Genomic DNA, 24,295 nt, shown 5'->3' with positions numbered 1-24,295 from the left:
ATTAAGTTAACCGTACTGTAGTAACGAACCATCACGAAAGTAAGTGTTACAATCTCTTTTCCAAAATTGTCATACGCGATAATGTCACTCTCTTTGACAAAAAAATGGCAAGAAATCTTCTACTTTGAATGCACGATACACGGTTCTCAATCAAACGTAGTATATATACGTGGAATGTTGGAATTATTTTAATCAATTCTGCATTTTTAATTTAATTACTGATACAATCACAAAAGCCGCATAAGATTGTTATAATAAAGACTTTTGGCAAATTAAGCTTTAAAGATAAAAATCGATCAGAAAATACTCGTTCTTCAATTTTAATCAACTTTACTTTTTTATTCAAAACGCAAACAGTATTTGAAATTTATCTATGATTAAAAATTTATGCACGTTTCTCATATATGTTTTAAAATTATTTATTTTTATACAGAAAAGAAGAAGAGAGCAAAGAATCCCCATGTTATCTCGTTGTATCATTATGTCATACATCAAGCAGAATTATGCGCTGCAAATAATATTAAAAACTTTTTTTTATCATCAATTCAAAGAATTCTAAAGAATTGTTAGAGAATCCAGCTAATTTCTTGTCGAGGTTTTACAACATTCCGTGTCTGCGTGAAGCAATTAATTACAATTCAGAAGTTAAACGAACCGCTGATGGGCAGCAAGGACGATCCTCTCGGGACGTAAACTTTCAGTTGATTTCACGACAGGCGGTCTATTGAAAGAAATACTTTGAAATTCCGCTTGAGTGTTATTAAAAATCTTATCCTATAGTCCTTGAAGCGGACAGTACATAGCGGCAGATCTCTCGGCTGCTTCGAACGCACCTAAGCGTCTCGCTTTTTAAGTGATATTATACTTTAATTGATATTAACCTGTATATATATCTTGCGCTTATCTCTCGATATTAATCTCTCTTTTCTAATTCTCGCAATTCCATTTCAATGCAACGTCAGAGTTTGACGTTCATTGATGTGCTATCGAAAAATGCTTACTCCTTTATTTGACAAAAATCGCTAATGGTCAGAATACATGTCCGATTTGATGGATTAAACGTTTATTATCCATTTATCCCGACTGGACCGTAAAAACCGTGTGGCATTAAGATTATCGGGACAGCGGATGAAGAATATACTCGTTCGTTCAAACTGACAAGTTCATTGAAGTGTTATTATATCGTTGATGGTAAAATAGCAAACTCGCTATTTTACCAAAATTACCGTCACTTAATCTTTGTATTCTTAGAAACCAATAGGAGAGATATGACAAAAATTTATTAAATGTAATTGTTAGAGCGTTAAAAACATTGTATAATTTATTTCACACACGGAAAGAACGGTTTTGCTTAAGTATCTAAAAATTTAGCTAGATCTGAAAATAATTTTGTTGCACCATCAAAATAATTATGTAGAACACTCAAACTAATTGTTAAAATTTTTTACAGCATTATCATCATACTTTCAGCGACTATAATTATTTTGATGGTGCAACAAAATTATTTTCAGATCTAGCTAAATTTTTAGATACTTCAGTAAAACCGTTCTTTCCGTGCATAATCGAATTTAAATTGACGAAGAAAATCTTGTCTCATCGTCTCTCAGTTATCGCGATTCTATCGTCACGAACAAACGTAAAAATTGATCTTGTGCCATGCATCTCGCATAAATCTGGACTCTCATTTACTTATTTGTTTGATCGACGTTGTAGGTTCAGTTTTCGCTTTCGACGTATGCGTCGAATTTCGCATCGTGAAACGAATAAAATGTGTCTAATCGCTAATGAAGACCTGCGACGCGCCGCGTCTGCGCACCCCCTTCCTAAACAGGGGAGAGCGCAGCCCCTATATATTTCATGGGAGCACGAGACTCGGGGCACTCCACGCGTTTTTCACGACGTGTGCATCACGAGTCTGAAGGAATCGGCCGGTCAGTTTTCCCCCTGAAGGACGAGTCCAGCATCCGTTGGTACCAGGCATCGTGTTATCAGACGCCGTGACGCAATGGCGCTTTCTGGTTCATCAATCGTAATCGTTTTCATCGGCGTGGCCGCTTACGCGGCTGCCGGGCCCGTTCAGGTAAAGCACATCCTCAGGTGTCACCTGCTTGTTTTACCATAAAATAATTCTTTAATTGACCGTGAATGCATCGGCATTTAATATTATGTATGTGAAAGTTGTAAATGTACAGAAATCTGTGTGCATTTGGTTTTGTAATTGCTAAAGAAAAAGATTTTCTCACTTAGGACCGATTGCACCAACGTTGTATAACATTTTGGCTTAACTCACCTTTAGCTTAAGTACTTTAGTTTAACTCACTCTTCGTCTTTTTCTAAAGAGTTAGAAAGTTAAAAAGAGATGAAGAGCCCTTACAAAAATTTAATACTGTGATTATTTTGCTAGTGATTTATTACTTATTTTGAGTTAATACTCTACTTTTTAGTTGCTACCAGTAACTAAAGCACTGTTTTTAATGCTTTGAATACTCAAAGTAAGTAATAATTACTAGTCAAATAATCACTTACAGTATAATATTTATGTAAGGGAGTGAGTTAAACTAAGATTAAATGTTATGTGACGTTGGTACAATCGGGCCTTAGGGATATCATTGTGTTGTCGCATTCAAAATCTTCAATTTTTCTTTTTCCAAAGTTGTTACGTTCTTGATAGATGTATGTATGTATTAAATTTTACAGTATTTTTTGACAATAAACAGATGTCTCAGGCTTATCATCACACCCGTTAATTGCAGACTTCTAAAATCATTTTGAATTGAAAATTCGAATACCAAAATGTGAGGCTTAATATAGTTTTTAAATGAAAAGTGGTTAAAGTTTACCAATTGTCCGAAATTTGTACGTTCAGTTATACGGAATTACATCAATTTCGAGAATAGGATTGATGTTTAAAAATACCTTTATTACTGTGCGACGTGCTGTCTGAGCGCGCACAAATTTCGGACAATTTAATCACTTTTCATGTAAAAACTATTACAACCTCGGTAGTTTGATATTAGAATTTTTGCTCAAAATTTTTACTCAAATTTTACCTCAAAATGGTCTTAAAAATCTGTCTCAAGAATTAACAGGTGTCACGATAGGTTTGAAATATCTTGTACTATAGGATAGAAAAAATTTATTGGCTATTGTTGCACATGCCGGATTATTGATATATTATTCGCGTCTTTCTCTGTTACTAACATTTCGTATTTCCACTCCACAATCAGTTATATTAAAAGAATAAAGTGCCGCAGTTGAAAATCTTAAATGTAATCGGTATTTTAGTTCTTTTTGTTATATGAAATTATAGATCATGTAAGAATAATATTCGTTTCAACGCACAAAATTTAAGTGTGAAATATTGGTCACATTTTGGGTGTACGTGTCGACGAATTTTCAAATCTGTGCAGCATTTTTCTTCTTCGTGTGACAAAAATTCGATGAATGCATGCATGCATGTATAACTAAAGCTGCGGTCCACTTGACGCTACAAATGCTTCGAAGCATTCCTTTTCTCTTTTCTTTCAATAAAGAAAGAAGGAGAAGAAGAACGCTCCAAAACATTTGTAGCGTCAAGTGGACCGCAGCCAAAGGGATCGAGGGATAACATCAAAATACGAATTTTTGCTTTTATTGCGAGCAACAATGTGCGATATTGCCAAGTGAAAAGCTAAATACAGAAATTAGTATATAGTAACAATCTTCAGGTTAAATAATATTATTCCGTACAAGCCATTTTCGTGTAAATATCGCAAATAAAGCTTTTTTACTTGCCATTTAGCCAAATGTAAATAATTTGTTGAATTAAAAACATGTTAATAATTTGGAACATGATGAAAGTAAATCATCCATAATAAATAAACGTGTCCAATTTTTCCAATTATGCGACTAGAAATTTTTGACTGCGTCACGTTAAAGGTTAATTGTTGAGCTTGGTAATTAAATTGAAAATTGCAACGTTCGCTTGTATGCTGTAATTTTGCAGTAAGCGTGCGCGACAGGCGCGCATATTCACCCTACCGATCATTATAATTCCAAATAACAAGGTGAACGGGCACTACGTCGGGCATGACAGACTGTTTATTTGTCAATTTCGACAATTCTTCGTTATACGTTTAGAGATTGAATTTCAATCGGCTTTACACGCGCCATTGGTATGTAATTAATTTCGTCGAAACATGTCCATTATGTTAAAACGAACGTAATTGAGTGATAAAACACATTAGACTGCTCACTACTTTAGTATGATATTAAATCAGCTGCCAAATTTGTTATTTATTAGAACGCTGGCGCGCGTCATTTATTCTCAAGTGTTATGTATCTTTAATACCTAACATGTATCAAATTTAATCTTCACATTTATTTAACAAGATAACTGAAATTAATCATGATAATCTGTCATTTGTGAATTGTGAAAAATACGATTCTCGCGCTGACAGTTATTCTCGCAGCATGCAAGCCAAGCGGGAGAGCCATTCAGAATCGCGGAAAAGGAGCACCAATGAATTTGATTTAACTTAACACGGTTTTTAAAAAAAATAAAATTAATGTAATTGTTTTTTAAGATTATAAATTTGTAATCAGTTTCCAACAATTTAATAAAGGTAAATTAATTTTGTATATTATTCAGCATTAAATTGATTACACACGGTTGACGTTATTTATTAAACTATTAAATTAACTGATTATAGCTGCGAAAGATTGAAATAATTTTCATAAAATATATATAAACGCTATTTAGTCTCAAGACATTTTTTCTCAGTGGTGCAATTTATAATAGTAAAGCTCGATTAAGCACTAAATAGGAGCCCTTAATTTCCGGCGGAGAGTAGCGGCTGCGCGATCAAACTTGAAAGCTGCCAAGAAAAGTCGGAACTTTTTGCGAAAAAGTCTTTTGTGGAGGAGCGCGACAAAAGGAACGTTTTACCTGTGGTGTAATTACGGCCTTCGCTTCGCAAATCTATTCGAGAATGATCTCACTTTATATTAATCCCCCTGTTAAGCTTCCAAGGACTTTCGTCAGTTGTTTGTCGTGCGGTTTACTCGATAATCCATCGTGAGAAGGGAGGAGAGCGCGCGTGATGCGGCTCGTTGCATTCGCAACTTGTTGCGTCGGGTCGCGCGACGTTCCTCCGGAGTGAGCGTCGCGCGGGGCCAAACAGTCTCCTTGCTCGCTATTCTCGTGTCTTGACCTTTCCGCTCTTATCGAGACATTATCTCGACACGGAGATTGCTCGATGGCTCTCACTGCTCTGTCGCTTTCCGCCGGATGAGCCGTGAAGTCGCGTTACGCCGGCGGTTACGCGACGTATCGGAGTGGACACCACTTTGCCATGTCACTTTGCACTTTCTTAGATTGAAGTGAAGATCGACCATAGTGGCGTCTTTCGATAAAGTGTCCTTGCCGGCCGGAGATTGTTAACCTTTAGGGGACGGGAAGCCTATTTTTAGGCCTCAAATTGTTTATACGCTAAATTTTCATATATAAGGGTTTTTTGGGTTATTGAGTTTCGGGAATCTAAAGACCGTATATCGGACTACGGATTGAGATTGAGATTGGATTGAAATTTGACCAATCAGAGCAAAGTTCGCTAAACTTGAGATCAGTTTTTTTTTATTCTGATTTATTAAATTTCAATCCAATCTCAATTCCAATCCGTAATCTGATACGGGCTTAAGGGAAACAAGTGAGTTTCAAATATTGATGCGATTACTCTTATCTTCTAAAAACTCTTGTGAAATCTTTAGATAATATGTCTCTTCTCTACCTTTACTAATATTTTCCTACCTTTACTCGTAAATAAAATTTTTTTTTCACAAAGTTTTTCTTATGCATTTGTTTGCATTTCTTATTGTTAGATCTGAATTTTAATTTTAATTTTTTTGAAATTTACATTTATATGAATATTTTATGCAATTTTTCCATTTTTGTTACCAGACGGGAAGCCTATATTTTTAGGCTGCACGGGAATCGCTTATTTTTCGTAGTATGACACTTTAACACATATATGAAAGTTATAAATAAAAATTATAAAAAGTCATAAAAAAATCTGCCCGTCCTCTAAAGGTTAAATATTGTTACATTTTTATACGTATTTTTACATTTTTTACACGCCGCACAATGAATTAATAAAGATGTGTCGTAAAGAAAGAACGTGTAATAAACATTCAAAACTACCTTCTTGTTATACGTTTCTTCTATAAAAAAAAATATTTGCTCTTTATACACAAAAAAGCGTACGACGAAGAAGGAAGGAAAATCTAAAGTGATATAAATATTATACCTAAATAATTACACATTTCGTGTTGCATTGGTATATACATGTATTATTACCTCAGAGCACTAATATTTCACTTCAAGTGAAATATTAGTAAAATTGATTTTAATCCAGAGTCCGTTCCTTCTGTCCTTCTCTCTCTGAGCGAAAGTAGCTCTTAACTTCGCGTGTTATTTCATTTGAAATCTTGTAATAAAAATCCCCTTCTTTATTTCCATGATATTCATCTCAGAACAGAGTGAGAGAGAGAGAGAGAGAGAGAGAAAAAGAGAGGGAGAGTTGGATCCAATCGGCGAGGATTCTTGGAATGAGAGAATAACGTACTTCTCATGATACGCTTTCTCCTACATATTTCACATTCGATGATACCATCGGCTGTCTATTATGCAAAAACTTAAAGCAAGTGAGTGGGGCATACACGCGAGGTTGTAATTTGCAAGGACATTCGCGATAGCCGCGGCTTTCAGACGGCGAAGAGATGTTATAGAAGAGAGGGTATAGCTCGACGATAGCCGAACGGGTTAAAACTCGGACGACGTATATGCGGGAACGTACGAAAAGTTTTCCTATGCATACTAAATGAATACCTGTGAGGCAGCTGCGTAATACACATCCCAGGATGACACAGTTGGAACACCGCGTTGTACAGAACAAGGGTTTGCGTACATGCACGAGGATATCGGTGTCCTTTAATTCCCAGCGTTCATCGTGCATCTCATCCAACGATCTCGCAGAGCGCGCGTTACGCTTGATATTAAACTGACATATCGAAACGTTTATCAATCTCTCTAATTTTATCTGTCATGTTGAATGGGAATAAAAATGAGTCTTCGTTTTGAACTCTTATGACTAATGTTGAGCGTAGATCATACACGTGCAAGTTTTTATTTATTTTAGAAAAACTCATTGTTTTCAGGATGTATTTTTAATTAACAAAATAGGCAAGAAATAGGGAAATTATACAAAATTAAACTGAAATAGGTAAATTAGACAAAAATATAGATTTTATAATAATTATTATAATAGATAAATATTTTGATACTGGGACTTATAGTAATTCTCTACTTTAATCCGCAGAATAACTGAAATTATATTATGTAAAAGAATTATATAATTCAATTATGACGGTGATCTTTTTTTATATGATATTAAAAAATCGATTTTTTCAAAAATTAATTTTATTACTATTTGTCATCTCTAAATCATATAATTTTTGTTGTCTGAAACATTTTTGCCTGTTTCAGTTTTCGAAATATTTCGGTATTTTGTTTTAGGTGTCTCATCTTTGTGTATCTTACCTACATATAAATATAATATATGATGATATTACATCTTATATGAAGTTTGCAATTGTAGTCTTAGAATAGATTTTCTATTTTTGTCAATGTTTCTCGTTCTATCTCACGTTTAAAATCTTTACTTTTGCAATTTTCGCAAATAACAAGCGCTATTTCGGAAAAACAATTACTTCCTCGTCGATTTGATCGCCAATTGTTTGTTTAAAAATCGATCGAAACTTCATTAACTTCGTCAACTTAACTATTAACCGTGACGCACTCGCCAGTTATTACAGCTCGCGTCGTTACAGTTAAGTAATGGCGCACTGATGAGAAACGCGATTTCATCAAGGCATGCACGATCGAAGCTGTCGTCGACCGTCGACGTCGGCGGTGTTTGGTTTTAAGAGCGAGATTAAATTTGTAAAATTCTCCGTTCTTCGGCGTTTTGTAAATGTAGGTACGCAGAATTTCATTTCTCTTCTCTTTGCTCACTATCCCGGTACGTTACGGAAAATTGCTGCTGCATGCTCCGAAAGACCTCGAAGCGAAAAGCCTTGCGTCGTAAAATTCGATTAAATCACTAAAACGCGTTATTTCACCGAAGAAGAGAGCAAAATATATAAAGTTGAGAGCAAAATATAGAGCGCGTAGCTTCCGGTTTTGTCGAGTAACGCTTTTCGACCCGGGATGGAAAAAGCGATTCGTCGAGTAAAATGCGAGATCTCCGATATGTCGACCTTAACCCTTATAATTAGTCGCGCAAGTCAGGTAAATGATATAATGACGAGCTGTAATAACTGGTAATATATCGATCTGTTGTTCTCGCGGATGGTGCCTTCAAGGTCGACCACGACCGCGGCGGCTCAAGGGGTTGTTTCTCACCAAGTCCTTACAAAGGACGGTAATTAATATTAAACGAAGCAATTATAAGCGGGAAGGTTATGACTCTTGTAGAAATAAAAGTTAAGATCTTCACAAACCTACAGTTAAGTAACAATTTAACTGATAAATTAATTTTTTACGCGGTTTTAAAGAGAAGAGCTCTGACGAGTCCATCAGACATTATATATTTATTAACGCAATTACAGTTTTTTTCCTACTATCTAGGAAGCGTGGTTGATTCGCGATAAAACGCAAAAGATAAACATTTTGCGTATTGGTCGTTACAAGAGCGGGAATAATGTGGAAGCCAAAGAGTTGGCATTCGTTGAATGGGACCGCGCGATCGTCATAATGCATTTTTCAATTCGTCCGAAGCTACGGAACGACTGTGCCGGGAATTTATAATGTACGCTTGACGGGCGAAAGAGAAAAAACGTCGGGCGGTAAATTCGATCCGTATATAATGTAAGGTCGAGCACCGAGCCACCGTACGGCGAACGAAGTTTTAATTAGCATAATGCAGCCTCGCTACCTCCTCGCGTGGCAGGCGGGATAAGGACGACGAGCACGTGCCGTCGTCACGCCGAGAACGGGCTTAACATGTGGCTCTTATATGTACGTGATCTTAACATTTGTATTACACGTATATATTCGAAAGGTGATTTTTATATTTTCTTCCTCTTATTGCCTCGAGTCACATATTATACAATGCTCGTCCGATCGTACTGACGTTGCATAGATGAAGCCGAAATGAATAATTAAACTTCCTCCGGGAATAAATAGTCTATTGTGTTAGATTCAGATCTGTATGTCAAGCTTGTTCTGTTTAAAGATAAAACGCAAACCTTACAACGTTCAAACAGAACATAGAACTAAGTCACGCGATGCGTTCTGCAAATTTAATTAGAAAGACAAATAAATAAAAGTCTTTTACGTTTATCTTAAAAAACAATTCATGCATTTTTATTAAAATTATGATTAAGAAAACTGGAGGTGTTGTGTTTTGTAGTAATTTAATTAATAATAATTCAATAATTAAATATTAAGGACAACATCGAACCAAAAATTTAATTATAAATAGATATACTTATGTAATTTGTATAATTATTAAATATCACTTATAATTGTTACATATATTAATTATTAATATTAAATATGTAATAAATAAATTTTATTTTACTGTTTGATTTAATAATTTTGAAAATTTTCAATCGATATCAGATTTCTATTTTATGTGATACTTTTATTTAATATAATAAAATTTCTATTTAACTTTTTTAAAAATGTCAACGATAAAATTGATATGTCGTGACTCTACCATCACTCGTTAATATTTAATAAACGCGCTAACGCAAATGATGTGAAATACAGTAATTAGCAAATGACAGTCGTTAATAATGAAAACAAGCCTGTGGCTGCAACTTTGTTAGAATGACAATAGGTAAAAGCTGTGTATAAAAAGCCTGTGGCTACAATTAAAAAGTTTCTTTTGTTTACAGGCTGGACCGAACACGGTACAACAGAATGAATATGGAGTATTGCCGGATTTCTTTACAAGATACTGGGAAGATCGAAGTAAGTATTCGCCAAAAAAAGGATAACTTATTTATGCTTATTATATTAAAAATTATATTGAATTATATTGAAAAACAAGAAACTGTCTAAGAAAAAAAACGACACCAAATATCAATTTTCAATATGTAAACGCTAATTATGATAACTTAACTCGATAAATTATTACAAACAAGTTTGAAACAAGATATATTACAGAATATATATATATATATTATCATATATAATCATATATACAATTATTACATTTATGTATGATTATATACAGGTACTTTTTTCTCATTTTTTTAAACTTATAAAACTTTTTAATGAAAAGAACGTAAAGATTACCTTTTGCATTATTTTTTATTTTTCCTTTTATTTTATTTTTCTTGTACAATCAAAGATTATACAAGAGAAAAATGTCATATGTAAAAGAAAGAAATATATTTAAACATAATTTTATATATTTGAAAAATGTTTTCCAGAAATTTTTTTGATCCTTTTCTCATCTGTTTTTTACTTTTTTTTAAACAAAAATGATAAAGACAGATGGTATATATTAATAAAATTGATTATAGAGAATTCAAAAGAAGAATGAAGATATGTGTAAACATTTGCGTTTTTAATGCATTGTTAACTAATACCTAACTTATACTGTAGTATAAGCGGCAAACAGAAATAATGTGAATAAAGACTCAAATAGATTATGTTTAATTGCGTTTTATCACACGACGAAAATCAGTAGACGCGAATAAAAAAAAAAAAAACGCACACTTCTAGTGTGCAGCACACGCACCAGATCGTTCCAGTTTATAGATCATTTGTCGCTGGGAATTTTTTGCAATTACGCGACGCATTAAACAAAAAATTCGCCACTTTAACTTCTATCTTAAACTTATATTAACGCGTTTGCATCTAATTATAGTAGATCGCGTATTGTCGCAGATAAGAAAACGATTCGTGATCGATACCGCCTCGAGGCGACTATGCCATACCTATGATATACCATAATCCTTTGCCCTTTGATGTATCACTTCTATGCTGTTCCGATCTATCATCGGAATTGCATGTCAAGAGGTTGGATACGCATACACTCTCGCAGTATTTTTATTATACACTTCAATTAATTACTTGTAGGAGTGTCAATCGATTATATTAACGTGTCTGAAGTTGTTTGATATCACGAAATTAAAATTAACTAAAATTAATTGTGCGGATTGTACCATTAAGTGATATATGTCAAGAAAAGATATTAAGTATATACGTTGTTGCAAAAAAAAAATAAATTGAAAGAGATAAAACTTCTCAAAAGTGAAGAAGAAATTTCGCCATGCAGAATATTTTATTTTGCTACAGCTAAAATACTATCTGGATATCTCTTGACTATTTCGTGTTTTTAAACCATGTGCAACATTTTCCAAGAAAAAGAAGAAAAATATCTTTCTCCATTTACGAGAAGGTTAAAAAATAGGACAATATCATAAAGTTAAAGTATATATAAAACATATTTTTCTAAAATTTCTAAAATTAACAATATAGTTAATTTGACAACCGCAATTGTGAAAAGAATTAGTATTTTTTACAATTTAAGAATTAAAATTTTCTTTCTTATGAGTAATGTTATTTATTAACAAAATAAAAATTAGATATTATTTCATAGTCGATAAAACACTCGGTCATAAAATACAACCGTTTTGCAAAACTAAGCTATTAAAATTAAATAAGAGAATGGAACGTGTATAGAACAGTTCTGAATGCACATATACGCAAGAAATATTATTTTGATAGATAAAAAGCTTATAGAAGCTTTTGGTTTACGACGCTTATTATGGTGCATCCTTTTGACTGCGTTTTACGGCTCGATTAAGGCATTACGATCGGCGATTCAAAGGTCATAAACTCGTATAGAACGCCCACACTTATCTGGAAAATGTAACAGTTAATTCGGCCGTTTGCAACAATTTGATTAGCCGTCAACTTCAATCAACTTCAAAAAATGTATAAACAAGAAACACGGCGCGCGTTGAATTTTAATAAAATAATCACGTGCAAAATCCACATCATTAATTTCGATCTGAACACTGGCAAACAAACAAAAATTTTTTTAAATAGAAAAAGCAATTTATATACAAGCTTTTTTAAAAAAATTTTACTTTAGAGGTGGGGAATTAAATATGTAGAACATCGATTTGTATAGATTACTTTTTAAGAGAGTTCGATTTTAATTAATTTTTCAGGATTATCGCGTTGTGACATTTTATTGGAGGCACGTGTGAATCTAAATAATAAATTGACGTGAACACAATAGAGTTGCGTTTTTTAACGGACAATATCTAGAAATGTTATTAGTGTTTTGTACACGTATAATCGAGTTCGACGGAGCAATAAAACATTTATACGGTATACGGCTACAAACTTAATAATTCGCACAAACACGCATCATTTATTCACACTGTTATTTCGACCCTTTCAGCTGCTATCTTTCTTGTACTTGCGTACACGCGTTTATCTCTCATTCATTGTGTATTTCCATATTAAATTGTGCCGTTAATCATTCATTTGGAGCGCGCGTGTGTCCGGCGATTCCAGAATAATCGTGGTGCTACAAATAAAAAGTTCGCGTAGTTGGCCATAAACAATACAGCTGGGAAATTCCGCTTTGCTCCTACCCTCGTAATTTTCGCGCAAAAAAAACAAGTGCAAAAAATTCTCTTGAAAAATTTTTGCGCGAAAAACGTTTAAGCACATCGCCGCGCGCGCGGATTATCCATAAAATCATCGCGCGACCGACGTTGACGAAGGTAAGCGTGATATAACAGTTTAGGTGTGAAAATCCGCTAATGTCATGCATGGCATCGTTTTGCATGGTTTTATTGCACCCGTGGGGCGCAAATCTCCCTGCGACTTTTATTCCAAGTTCCGGTTGCACGATAAAGTTGGCCTCATGCAATTCTTCGATGATTTCTTTGACTATTTTCGGTAGCACGCATTAATTTTATGTGCACGTATTATATATATATATATATATATATATATATATATATCTTATAATGTATGATTTAAAAAAATCGTAGAATCTATTAAATATTTTTAAAATAAATACTAAAAACCTGTCGCCAGATGATTGTTATCCGACACATTTTTACTCTTCTTCAGTTATATAGATAAATATTTGTTATGTAACACGTGCATGGAAAGTGACCCATTACGCACGCTACGCGTGCGTGATAGACCACTTTCCACGCACTTGCAACATAAAATAGGGTATGCAAGTCGTGCGTAAAGATGAAAATTCCCGGGTGCGTCAACTCCGCACCCGGGAATTTTTATCTTACAGCACTTGTTGCACAAATAACTATTGTTAACACTTTTCTAATAAAAAGAGAAGTTGAAATAAGGTAAAAATAGAATTAAAATGATGTGACGAGATTAAACATCAGTTTTCGAAGCACTATAGTTTATATAACGCATGACTAGATGACCACATAAATCGCGTCCATCGCGAATAAACGCAAAAACAAAGATTGAAACCACTGATGCATGTATCGTAATTTCAATGAATTTAGATTTTGATACGAAATTAATTCCTCCATATTTATTGTACCCCGCATGTTTACTATTAATTTATTCAGTCCGATGTAAATGCGATATGAATATTTCGATTGTAATTAACAGCGTAATAAATATTCACGGAAATAATATTAGTTTCGTCCTCCGATGAGATGAAAGCCATAGTAATAATTTCTCTCTTTTATCATTGTAGGAATGAACCAGAACGCGAAGCGAAATTTGGATCAGATTGGCGGGGGACACCTCGTGAGGGATACCGACAAGCAATTCAAGGGTTTATTAAACGGAGAAGAGAGTCGCTTGACTCAATATTTAAATTCTGCCAGTGACAAGCAAATACTCGACACAATCCGTCGAGGGGGACATTTTGCTGATCGATTTGGCAATGGAAATCTCATTAATTCTTCACTCAACTCCGTAGCGTACGCAGATACGATAAGTCATCCATACAGCTCCAATTTAAATGCCGGTCAAATAAACGACCAGTTATTTATGAATCAACTTATTGATCGCGATATTCCGAACAACGCGATAGGGGATGATAGACGAATCGTTAAAAATCTAGATAAGTTTGGCGGCGAGCATCTCGTGAGAAATCTGGACCAGATTGGTGGCGGGCATCTCGTAAGAAATCTAGATCAGATCGGTGGCGGGCATCTCGTGAGAAATCTAGATCAGATCGGTGGTGGAAATTTAGTGAGAAATCTGGATCAGATCGGCGGCGGGCATTTAGTCAGAAATCTCGACCAGATTGGCGGAGGGCATTTAGTGAGAAATCTGGATCAGATCGGCGGAGGGAATTTAGTGAGAAATCTAGACCAGATCGGTGGTGGACATTTAGTGAGAAATTTGGATCAGATCGGCGGCGGAAATCTGGTTAGAAACTTGGATCAGATCGGAGGCGGAAATCTTGTAAGAAACTTGGATCAGATTGGAGGCGGAAATCTTGTGCGAAACTTGGATCAGATCGGCGGTGGAAATCTCGTGAGAAGCTTGAATTGATGTTGCACCGATGCCTGATCATGGTGGATCAGTACAGAATAAGAAAAGAGATGTAGAACGGCTTGTTAGAAGTGATTGTATATTAAGGAGAAAGGCTTCTATATTGATTTTTAATTTTGCAACAGATGCGATTTTTTTTGGATTATAATTATCTGATGTGTTGTGCATATTTTATGTAAGAAATCACAATCAAACAATTGTATTTAATAAACATGCAACTACGACACGCAGTTTTGATTTAATTAAAATTAAATCCATCGCATATGATAAATAGAGGAATTTAGCTGGAAAAAGAGCATATATGAAGAATACGTAAATAATTAATATACATGTACAAAATTGTATATTTATTTATATATACACAGAAAAATTATTTTTCCCACATATGACGCATTCCTATATATAATTTATAATAAAATATATTAACAATACGCAGGTTAACATGACTTATAAAATTCACAATATCGTAGCAGATTTGTATATAACTTAAATTAAAATATAACTTAAATAAATATCTTTTAATTTTTATATTTGTTAAAATTCTTTTTAAAATATGTTACTCGTAAATAAAAAAAATGTATTTTCTTATTTAAAAAAAAACTTTTTAATTTTAAATATATGCTTGCGATACATTCTATCTACTAAATTAGATCATTTACTCGTCCGAAAATCATCATCCAATCATCTCACAGGACAGCGGTAATTCGAACTTTGCAATTATATTGCTTTTTTTGTCATCGTGTTTTTTGTTCTATTAAGTGGAAAGGTAATAAAATTTTATCTGTAATAAAATTTTATCTGTTCTTTCTAAACCGACATTCGTTTTTTTTATCGTCTTGAATTTTTCATAATATTGTAATCTCCCATTAGAATTAATACATAGACATAGTGGAACTTTCTGAAATTTTCAAGGTATGGGCAACCGCAATATAAATGGTGTCGGCGGAGGCCATCTGTTGCGACAGGGACGTCGAGGGCTGGATTCGTTATCTGGAGCAACCTTTGGTGAGAGCAAGAGGTTTATACCTTTCAGGTAAATTGTTATCAATGCGCGTGTTTGACCTGTGATAATAAAATATGAGCCTACTTAAGCGAAGAGCTCTCGTATATTCCATTAAGTAAATTTTTTATCGAAATATTCTTCATTAAGTATCGGAATATATGTATATCAAATAATTCACAGATTACATTAAACAGCAGATATAAATATTTATTGCTAGTTAGATCTACAACGCGTAATTTTAATATGACTTCTTAAAAAGTTTATTAACAGGCTAATACATATATATATCTTTTTAAATGTGGTTTATATTAATTTCTTGATTTAGAAGTTAATCTTTTATTCTCTCTTTCTCACAAAAGCAATAATTAAAATATCCTATTATCCAGAAACTTAGTTTTAAAAATTGGTTCGACACCCACACGGATTGAGGGACCTGCTTGGCTAAGGTAATATTTTTCGCAATAAATTTTTTACACAGAGATTTTAAATAAAAAGAGAATGCTTATATCTATAAACAACATAATTACATCAATTTAGAAGGACCAAACCCATTGAAGTGTTTTGACGATTAATTTGACCAAAACCAATGGTCGTATTATCATGACGATTATAATAATAGCCAGTTAGATCGATTAAAATGGTTTACTTCTCTAATTAGGTTTATTCTAAGAACAGCCAAAGGGAGACAAAAAATTGGCGCGATATAACATCAGATAATATATTTTGTCCAGAAAATTGAGTTAACAATTTGGAAAGAAATTATTTAATCAAAAAATAATGTAAATTTAAATAAAATTTATACAGTAAATTAATAAGTATTTTTATTTTTAATTTAATTAGGATTTATATCTTAATATACATTTAGTGTGTTGATTAAATTTATACACTTCAATTAGTTTTAAAATATTGAATTGCGTATGCATATAAAACATTTTATTCGCTTTTAGAGACGTGCAATCTTTTTCGTGTATAATGAAGTGAAGCATTTTCGAAATTACTCCTTGAGTTTGAATGGAAAATATTTCGATTCTTTTTTTCATTTTACTCGCGATGCAATTTCTCCACGCTCGAGATAATTCTCGTTATGATACAAAGAAAAGAAATCATTGCATTGCAAATTATTTGTTATACATATACAAAATATACGTACAGCTCGTCGAGTTATTGTTTAATTTTCCACGGTCTCATCACTTTTATCCGTATTTTTCTATCTGTATTGACGATAAAATCACCACACGTGCAGTTTATTCAACGGTCGCGTATACAAGAGGATTGATTTTCTTACCAAATTTAATATATTCGCTTTTTTGATCGTGTTACCATTGGCAGCTCTACCATAAACACGACCTAGATCGTTGCCCCCCCACTCAACCTTTCACATATGTCAGACTCGACGAATATTCCTAATAGATTTACATATACGTATAATACCCGGTATCACATGCGATCTTTTCTCACGGCTGATTACCGCCGTCAATATATCTCTTTTCTCGTTTATCTGACCATATCCAACTGCGATTACTTTTGTTGTATATTAGTAAAATTATTTACGAGCGACATTTTAGGAAAAATAATAAATTTTGTAAAACCGAAAATGTTGAAACATGAATACAAAAAAGAACAAAACAGAATAAAATGCCCCCGATATTTTGAACACTAGCTGTTATTCCACACGGTGATCCGATGAAGCGCATTTTCTGTGCGTCTATCATCTTTTTCGCTTTAACGTTACTGTTTTTTATTATAAATGCCGGATGTTAGATATCGTTGCGGATATTGAGTTGCGTTCATCGCTAAAAAAAAAATAGAAAAAAAGGAAGTCATGTCTATTGCGATCGAACCTAGCTTCCTGCTAGTCCGACTATAAACATCTATATTCCCTTCATTGCGTATGACCAGTTTTATCGATAACCTCTTCTTTCCGACAATTTTTGTCTGAAAGCATTTATATTGTATTTATTGTAGTATTATTTACTAGTACAACATATTAACATACCTTCTTATAAAAAAAATCAGTTTTATGTTTAATAATAACATCATAGTTTAAAGAAACTATAAAATAAAACTGATATTTTTCTAATTTGAAAAGTGAATTTAAATGCGAAGAATATAAAATTCCATTTAAATTCTATATTTTTCATTTTTCCTTCGGTTGTTCAATATATATCTCCGAGATGTTATTGCGTTTTTAAAATAAATTCCATTTATTATTTTACATAACATATTCTATTTTAAAGTAAAACATCCGAGAACGTGGTTCTCTTACAGATTCGTTACAGTGTGTCCATTATATTGCAGGCGGTTCAGCGTGATGAACGTACATCCTGGAAATTTCGACGAGATTGACCGATCGGGGTTCGATCGCTTCTCAAAAAGGAACATCGACGAGATCGATACCGCGTTCGACAGCTTCTTCAAGCGAAACTTCGATGAGATAGATCGAGGTAGTTGGAGCGGATTCGTCAAGAGGCTCAATAATTATCTGGCGGACAGGCAGCGACGTTAATCGGCGCAGGACAGGTGGAGAGGATAGCGAGATGAAGGGCACAGAAAGGGCGAAGGGCAAAGAGAAGAGCAGCGAGAAACATCGGAACGAATTGTATAATACACACACTCACTCTATTAAAAGAAAAAAAAACTCGTTTAATCTACGTGAAATTTCGAAAAAAAATATTCGACGCAAATTAAAATCATCCCTTTGCCATTGCTGTCCTTTAATGGCTGCGAATTTAAAACCGGATGTATTACATCGAAACTAATTACATGGCAAAACGCAAAACGTGAGATTATTTTTCGAACAAAATCGAGAGGCATTTTTTTGGCTGATAACATTGCTTGACAGAATTTTTTCTCTTCTCGATCGATATGCTGAAAACCACTAAATGTACTTTCAAATCCAAATTCTAGAGGATAAACTATAAGAAAAGTGATATTGGGTCTCACTTTCGAGATATTGATAATTATATGCAAATATTTGATATTAATAACTTATAAAATTTTGATGAATTAAAAATTCCAGAGATGGAAATGGATAAACTATGTTGCACGATTCAATTAAATTTAAAATAGGTTTCTTTTTATAGAAATTATTTTTAGCTGTAATATATTCTTAAAGTATTTAATAGCAAAAGTTAAACACTTGCAACCAATAAAGGCCTATTTAAAAACTTTTGTACATACATACAATAAAAATAGAATCGGTGGCTATATATGGTAAAACATTCGCGCGTTAGTTCATCCTCTATGAATTAAGCAAAAGAAAAAAATACAAAGAGATTATTTTACTCAATTGAATCCACGAAAGAATCTGCATGAGAGCAAATTAATTATCATTTATCTCGAAAAATAGTTCTGAAGTGAAAGTAATTGGATTTATTTCAAAGAAGCTCTTACTCTCGCTATATCTTCAACGACTTTTTCGAAACACGCTGCATCGTAAAAATGATATTAACTTACATCTAAATATGAACGGCGTGTATATATCGTTAATGTGTAATTAATTGTATATATTAACTCAGCTCAGTGTGTGAATCTCTTGTCAGAATTATATATACATATGTGGTGAATACAAAATCGAATACTCAATGCGATTAAATCTTAGGAAGGAAAGCGGCAGGAGATACAAACATTATGGTGTGTCGTTCCTTAAAAAAAAAAAAACTTGTTTGAAAGAGTTTCTATTGAAAAATACTAAAAATACTCGAATATCTTTATGTCCAAAGGCATGACCTGGCAAAGAAATTTCTTCTCTCTTTGTAATTTAGAAATGATTTAAAACTATTTCGTCGCTTTGACGAAATTTAACCGATTGAAGATCGGATAAAATATATCACGTGGTTTGTCCTCTTTACTCGCATGCAAATTCTGTCATTCTGCAAAAGTGTACTATCTAAAAAAAACGATAATAAATTTCTGACTAATTAGAGAGATAACATAAAAAGGTTACAAATGTCACACAAGTATGAAAATGTTAAAAAGTGCCATTTCTTTAAGTGACACATTACTTGAAAAAAAAAAGAATATAATCTTTTCTTAGATATAATTTTTTATATCATAAATAATACTTATATATTTGTAGTATTATATATCTTACTTTAATAAACAATTATTTCCTGAGGATATAACATTTGCAACCTTTTTATATTGACTTCAATCATTATTACTTCATATCATACTCCTAACACTCTCTATACATTTACATGCGTGTATACACACAAATTTTGAAATATTTAAAAAAATTAATTTTTTTATATAATTGCAATATTCTCTCTCTTTACTATACATATATCTTTGTTATATAGAAATACGTGTTCAAACACAGAAAATATTGTATCCATTTATCTTGTTCCACAGTCACAATTTTTCCTGCGTTTTTACAAAAAAAATATAATTATCAAAAGAAGGGACTGAAAGAAATACAAAAACAAATTTGTCCGACGGTCATCTTAAGTCTCGCACTTCCAGGATGGTCGAAAGCCAATGGGTTTTGCATCAGTCGTCGGTCTCGGATCGTTCAACAGCTGGACTTCCGGATATGCGGGCGTACGGGGTCTTTCTTGTCTCTCAAGCGTTGTTACATTTGAAAGATCGGTATCGTATGACTGCGACGTAAGGAATCTCGAATTTGCGACGGAATTATGCGGCTGATGATTTTTTACTGCCGCCGAAGCGTTTGTTGATATTCGCAATTTTCTCGGCGTTCGCGGACGGTCTGACTGCTGCTGCTGCGGCTGCGATTGCCTTTTCCTTGCCGCCGCGAGGATGCATTTAACTTCTTCGTTGATGTCAGCCGGTGTCTCAATCCGCACGCTCTTTGTATTGTGATTCATTCTTACTAGCTGTAAAGAAAGCAAGGCTTTTAATTATATCTCACAAGCGAATTTAAGTATATGGTTTTCTCAAGTGGATAAAAAATCTTTTTATTAATGTCTTGCTTCGAAGACCTTGATATAATAAAAATTTAACGCATTTAATGGCAATATGTTTCACACATTATATTTGAGTTAAAATATAATAATAGAAAAATTTTCTTTTATTATTTTTAAAGAAATATTTGAATCTGTCTAATACACTGCATTACATATTCTATTTGATAATATTATAATATGTTTATATAACATGCGGCATTTGGAGTGAATATTTCTCTATTTTGTATTATTTTATCATGGGATACTGAATTATTTCAAGTTTATTCAATTATATTAAAGTTTTCTTTATTTTTTAAATTAAATTTAAACGCTTAGTCACACATTTATTACTTTATCATTTAGACATTTGTACCTCGATCAATCCTTCTTCCAATTCGGAATAACGTTGCAGCAATAGACCTACTTTCGAACTAAGCTTCGTTAAGTGGTCAGTAATGAACAATTCTTTGGCAATGTCCTCCTTCATCTGTACAGGTAATTTTATTAAAAATAACTTAAAATTAAAAGCGTCATACCGTTCTTTAACTGTGAAGGTAATTTAATTAAAGTACTTGATCCATTCCTTTGGATACCTTCGAGCTGATATAATTGAGGCTTGCCCGTGACTCGGAAATCTATTGAGTAGCAACATATTACTTAAATTATATTATTGATCGTAATTCCATACAAAATAAAGATTTTAAGTAATTGTATGAAGTGCGTAAATTTAAGAAAACTTAATGTATGTTTGTTTTGCATAAAATATACGCTTACGATTGAATTAAATCTTTCAGATTCGGCCATAATCTGATAATGTGCTCTCATCACTCGAAAGAACTGAAATGTTAGAACATTATGTATATGCGTAACCAAATATTTGCTAAGTAAGTAATAATTGAACTGTTATATAAAATGTATATGCTATTTGTTTTCGATATTTGCACATAATGGCTATTGCTTTTTAATAAAAAGACGAGTATAACACATTCTCATGTATACAATACATAAAAATAGTTGTAACTCACACGTTGACACATATACAACACAATAGTCGCATTTATCATCGCAAAGATTACGCTAGTAAAGAAGCGATATACCAGATACATGATTATCTTTGTGAATATCCTGAACAAGCAATTTCGGATAATCATTCAACACTTAAATATTATAATCGTATTTTGACAAAATCAAGAGAAATAGCGGATTAAAAAATTTTTTCTCTCCATATAATAACCTAATAACCAAAACTTCTAGATTCAACTGAAGTTTGACGAAGATAATCAAGAGCGAGTTGTTGAGATAATCAATCACGTATTGTATATAAATATTTATAAATAATGTTGGTAACAAAAAATTTTTTGGAAATATTAAAAAAAAATTAACATAAATATAATAAAGGTCAATTTTGCCACCAATCCGTTATCGAATTATGATCGACATTCTATTTTTACTAATTGTGTGAATAAGAAATCTATATCTTTTAGTCTTTTAGGGTAATTTTGATTAAAATCTCGATTAAAATCGGCGATTCATATAATATTTATCAAGTAATTTGTAATATTTCTTTCTTGAATTCTGCTTGGAAAAGTTAACATGCACTAGAAAACGATTTATATCCTAAATAAAACTTTAATTTTTTGCACTATATATGTTTGCAACAATGCATCTTACAGTAAAAATACTTTTGATGGAAAAGTTCAAATTTTTGAAACAAAAACGTGTAATTTTTTATTACGCAACTGTAAGTATGTTTATCACTTTGTCATAATACGATACAATAATGTGTTTTTTAACATATTGCATAGTTAGCATAATATACTTATGCTAACGCACTTATGTGAAACATTGATGTTTACAATTAGAAAAGAAACGTCCAATATAAGCAAGAGGAAATGGGACATTTTGAAACAAAAAATAAAAAACCTTTAATAATATTTATTTTAATATTAATAAAACTTTTACGAAATATGTTTATAATCGTATATTGTTTATTTTGACTATTTTATTTAGAATTACAATTATTAAAATATCAGTAGGTATAATATTTTGCTACGTACCCAAAAGCTTTATTGTAAATGATTATTGCATTAATTAATTTGTATAATATATTTTATGTTTTTCCAAGACAGAGAGACTTGCATTTTTCAATTGAATGCATGTCTCATATTTATATATAAGCTACAACACAGTAAATTCAGTATACGTATGTTAACCCTAGCTCGCCACACTCCGGTCGAATAAACCGCTGAAAGTTTTTCGGTTTTCTATTTTTATATTTAAATATAGCCGTTTGGAATCGGCGCTAAACTGTAGGTCCCATATACAATGTGTATAATCTACGTGCGCAACACATGTATAATATAAAAAGAAGTCACCACGCTCGGAAACGAGTAATAGAATAAGGAGGAGAGTTTTCATATAATAACATAATTTAATTTCTAGTTTTTTTATAATAAGCAAAAGCCCAGTTTAAATTCAAATCATTTTGTTAACTTGATTATCATAAACATCTTATTCATAGTTTATATTACCAATTTCTACAGTACAAGCTTAAAAATATTAATTAAAATGAAAATAACAGTGTGACAAAGTCGAGCGGTCTCACGGACCGGTGGATAAGCGCGAAAACGCGAGAGCGTTCCGCGACCGCGAGCGCTAGTAGGGTAGAGCGGGGTCAAAAGTAACAATTTGACTTTAAAACTTGATTGTGGAAGAACTATTACAGTAAAAGAAAAACTCTTGATACCCTAAGTTAACGTGATCATTTCACTTTATAGAAATCCTCCTATTTAAATCTTGTGATAAACCAAATAAGAATTATTAATCAAAAACATAAACGAGGGAAAATGTTACAATCGCCCCGGACTCCGGGTCGGTTGCAACACTATAGGGAATCGATAGTAACAGTTTTAAATAATCAAAATAAAAAATGTTTATTCAATGAAAAATAATAATTTCTCTTATATTAACAAAAACAAACTAAAATATTCATATTCTCATACAAAAGAAGTAAAATAAAATCTTATTCTATTAAAACATACTTCTTTATATCAATTATAGAAAACATTATATAACTTTGTTCATTTAATTATAAACGTTTTTTGTTTTTATATCTTTAAATGATAAGAATACAATGTCTTTAAGAACTAGGAAGTCGATTTGTAACGTTTTATTTGACCCCACACAATGATGTTACCCAATCGTCCCAAATATGTTTCTGAACTTGACTTAAAATTTCTAATAATAAAAAAAAATGCCAAAAATGAATAAGTAATAATTATTATAATAAACAAAAATAACGAAACTCAAATATAACCTAAAAGAAAAAGAATTTACTTGCAGTGGATATATTATATTCAAAGTTTAAGATTGTTAGAAGAAATTACTTTACGGCCTCAAAAACATGTTTTATTTATTACACACGTCCACTCAATATCCAGGCCGCAGGCGTTCTGAGACACGTTATAGCTTGTTCAGCTTCATCCGTTAACCAACAAACGTATGCGCATCTATGCCTATAACTATAGATATTTGAGTTGTTATATACTTTCGCCCCGCGTTACTTTTGACCCCGCTCTACCGTAACTCGCGCTATCGCGACGCGGATATCACACGCCGGTACTTTCTCGTAATCAAAAATCGTCACGCGCTAGTATATAAAAGGCGAGCTGAGCTCAAGCAACTTACAGCAACAGATTACTTTCTTTCTGTCAACATTTACAAGAACTTTATTTGTTCAAACTAATCTCACAATTGATCGCAATTTGGAGAATCACTATCAAAATTAAAAAAACTTTTGAAACTATATTACACCTTTGT

General features: G+C 32.7%; 2 protein-coding genes and 1 long non-coding RNA gene across 4 annotated transcripts; 1 reads left to right on the top strand and 2 right to left on the bottom strand.

Annotated features, from left to right (window-relative positions):
* Nucleotides 1-1,854: 1,854 nt before the first annotated feature.
* Nucleotides 1,855-19,494, top strand: LOC143898373 (uncharacterized). Of its 2 annotated transcripts, XM_077407804.1 has the most exons (4): nucleotides 1,867-2,080; nucleotides 9,940-10,015; nucleotides 15,479-15,599; nucleotides 17,868-19,494. In XM_077407804.1, the coding sequence occupies exons 1-4, from the start codon at nucleotides 2,006-2,008 to the stop codon at nucleotides 18,073-18,075; spliced, it is 480 nt and encodes a 159-aa protein (XP_077263930.1). In that variant the 5' UTR covers nucleotides 1,867-2,005; the 3' UTR covers nucleotides 18,076-19,494. The 2 variants fall into 2 exon arrangements, with proteins under 2 accessions (XP_077263929.1, XP_077263930.1); XM_077407803.1 differs by lacking the exon at nucleotides 17,868-19,494 and having other exon boundaries at nucleotides 1,855-2,080; nucleotides 13,758-15,565.
* On the bottom strand, nucleotides 1,904-5,060 carry LOC143898375 (uncharacterized). Its single transcript, XR_013257185.1, has 2 exons — nucleotides 4,928-5,060; nucleotides 1,904-2,104 (listed from the first exon to the last, which is right to left on the bottom strand). It is a non-coding gene; the product is annotated as an uncharacterized LOC143898375 (long non-coding RNA).
* A 124-nt stretch (nucleotides 19,495-19,618) lies between the features above and the next one.
* Nucleotides 19,619-21,997, bottom strand: LOC143898374 (uncharacterized). The gene is made up of 3 exons (XM_077407805.1): nucleotides 21,049-21,997; nucleotides 20,850-20,963; nucleotides 19,619-20,407 (listed from the first exon to the last, which is right to left on the bottom strand). Exons 1-3 carry the CDS (start codon nucleotides 21,055-21,057, stop codon nucleotides 20,015-20,017), a joined length of 516 nt encoding a protein of 171 aa, XP_077263931.1. The 5' UTR covers nucleotides 21,058-21,997; the 3' UTR covers nucleotides 19,619-20,014.
* Nucleotides 21,998-24,295: the final 2,298 nt, after the last annotated feature.

This window comes from Temnothorax americanus, unplaced genomic scaffold (genome assembly GCF_048541705.1).
Source record: "Temnothorax americanus isolate GAGA-0224 unplaced genomic scaffold, ASM4854170v1 Scaffold23, whole genome shotgun sequence".
Classification (NCBI taxonomy): Eukaryota; Metazoa; Arthropoda; class Insecta; order Hymenoptera; family Formicidae; genus Temnothorax; species Temnothorax americanus.
Note: the sequence above shows the minus strand (reverse complement) of the source record. Positions and strands in the feature narration are given on the sequence as shown.